Source organism: Numida meleagris, chromosome 9, assembly GCF_002078875.1.
Source record: "Numida meleagris isolate 19003 breed g44 Domestic line chromosome 9, NumMel1.0, whole genome shotgun sequence".
Classification (NCBI taxonomy): Eukaryota; Metazoa; Chordata; class Aves; order Galliformes; family Numididae; genus Numida; species Numida meleagris.
Window position 1 is genome coordinate 40,055 of NC_034417.1, and position 2,299 is coordinate 42,353.

The window sequence follows — 2,299 nt, forward strand, 5'->3', positions numbered from 1 at the left end:
TACAGGAAATTCTAGCTCTTCTGCACTTAAGTTCATCGTTTTTCCTGTTACATTGTTTTTATGACAAGTTGCTTTTCTAGTGTGCCTCTCAAAATGTTATATGCCCATTTATAGTTGTTTGTCCCTCTTAATCATGGAATTGATTTCAGAGAAGCTCACTGCTTTATATTCATCCTCATAAAGAGTTTTCTTTTTCATATATTTCTCATTGGCAGATACAGGCTGGGTTGTTCCTCTTTCACATGGAAGCTGATGAAGAACCAGGGCTCAAAAACCAGACATACTTCACCTTGCAGGGGTTCTCCTACCTTGCCTCTCTTCAGATTCTTCTCTTTGAGGGAATCCTCATCATGTTCCTAATCACAGTGACAGGGAACTTTCTCATCATTTTAGTTGCAACTGCTGATTCTGCCTTGCACACCCCAATGTACTTTTTTCTCAAAAACCTGGCTTTGATTGAAATTTGCTTTACATTAAACATAGTGCCCAAGATGCTTATGGATTTGTTGTTGGAGAGAAAGATCATCTCCTTTTCTGCCTGTGCCCTGCAACTTTACTTCGTTATATTCTTTGTCACCTCCAAGTGTTTCCTCCTGAGTGCCATGGCATATGACACATACGTGGCTATATGCTGTCTCTTGCACTACACCACCAGAATGAACAGGCGAGTGTGTTTTCGTATGGTCGTAGCATGCTGGGTTGCTGGTATTCCATTTTCCATAGGACTCACTGGCTGGCTATTTAACTATTGCTTTTGTGGCTTTAAGGAGATTGAGCACTTCTTTTGTGATATTGCTCCTGTTATAGATTTGGTTTGTTCAGACACATGCTTGTTTGACCTTATTGTGTTCATCGCTACTGTTATAATTGTTTTGATCCCATTTATCTTGATAGCAGCCTCTTACATCCAGATAATCCATACCATCCTCCAAATGCCATCTTCTGAAGGAAGACGCAAAGCTTTCTTCACCTGCTTTGCTCACCTGGTGGTGGTGACACTGTTCTACTGCACAACTGGCTTGATACATTTAAATCCAACGTCCAGATTCTTGGTTAAGAGCAGGAAACTGGTGGCTCTTTCTTATACAGTAGTAACTCCTATGCTGAACCCAATCATCTACAGCTTACGAAACAAAGAAGTAAAGCATGCTCTAAGGAAGACATTTGGAAGGAGGCAGTTCAGCAAGATGCATCTGCCGAGAGGGTTTCACTTATTTTCTAAAAGTTGCTCACACTTTAAAGGTTAAAACAGGAGAATGAATGCTTTCCTCAAAGTCTGCAAAAAGCTTGGACATTTTACCTCTAACTGGAGAATACTGAGAAATGTATGTCATCTGTGTACTGAGTAAATGTTTCATGAAACTGTCCAAAATATTACAGAGACTACAGAAATGAGCAACAAAGTCAGTATATTAATTACGATATGTTTAAGCTTTTGTCTTTTTTTCTACACACTGGTTTGCTTTCAAGCTAGTACAGAATAAATCACTGTCATAAGAACACTTGACTCCAACATATATAAACCTAGTGTAGCAAAATTCCAGCTAAGTCAGAAAACAAAACTGTACAGTTTCAGGAAGAAGATGCTAACAGATGGCTGGCATAGCAATATGACTTATTCTAGAGAAATTATTTCCTATCACTGGTAAAAATAAACCAGATAAATTCAGTTGACTAGGTAGCTGGATGGAACTCAAGCTGGATGGAGTTCAAGATTATGATATCTGACTGTAGGTATCTATAGGTAAGTCAGCACCTCTATCCTCATTGCAGTCAATGACAATCTAGTCAATTTGATTATCAGCATTTCAGGAGTGACTTCATAGAATAGGATCATAGAGTTGCTGAGGTTTGAAAAGACCTTCAAGATCATCAAGTCCAACCACAACCTAACCATTCTACCCTAACAACCCACCGCTAAATCATGTCCCTGAGCACTGCATCCAGATGGTTTTTAAACACATTCAGGGATGGTGACTCAACCGCCTCCCTGGGGAGCCTGTTCCAGTGCTTAACAACCCTTTCAGTAAAGAATTTTTTCCTGATATCCAACCTAAACCTCCCCTGGTGCAACTTGAGGCCATTTCCCCTTGTCCTGTCACCAGTGAGAAAAGACCAACCCAGCTCTCACTGCAATCATCTTTCAGGTATTCGAAGAGACAAATGAGGTCTCCCCTCAGCCTCCTCTTCCCCAGAGTGAACAGCCCCAGTTCCTTTAGTCTCTCCTGGTAGGGCATATTCTCCAAGCCCTTCACAAGCCTTGTTGCCCTTCTTTGGACCTGCAAAGGTCCAAAGAATT

General features: G+C 40.8%; 1 protein-coding gene across 1 annotated transcript; it reads left to right on the forward strand.

Annotated features, from left to right (window-relative positions):
* On the forward strand, positions 232-1,453 carry LOC110403841 (olfactory receptor 10A7-like). Its single transcript, XM_021407567.1, has one exon. It carries the CDS (start codon positions 243-245, stop codon positions 1,245-1,247), a length of 1,005 nt encoding a protein of 334 aa, XP_021263242.1. The 5' UTR covers positions 232-242; the 3' UTR covers positions 1,248-1,453.

Coding starts and splice junctions, on each gene's coding strand:
- LOC110403841 (XM_021407567.1), top strand. CDS start 243: ATGGAAGCTGATGAAGAACCAGGGCTCAAAAACCAGACATACTTCACC.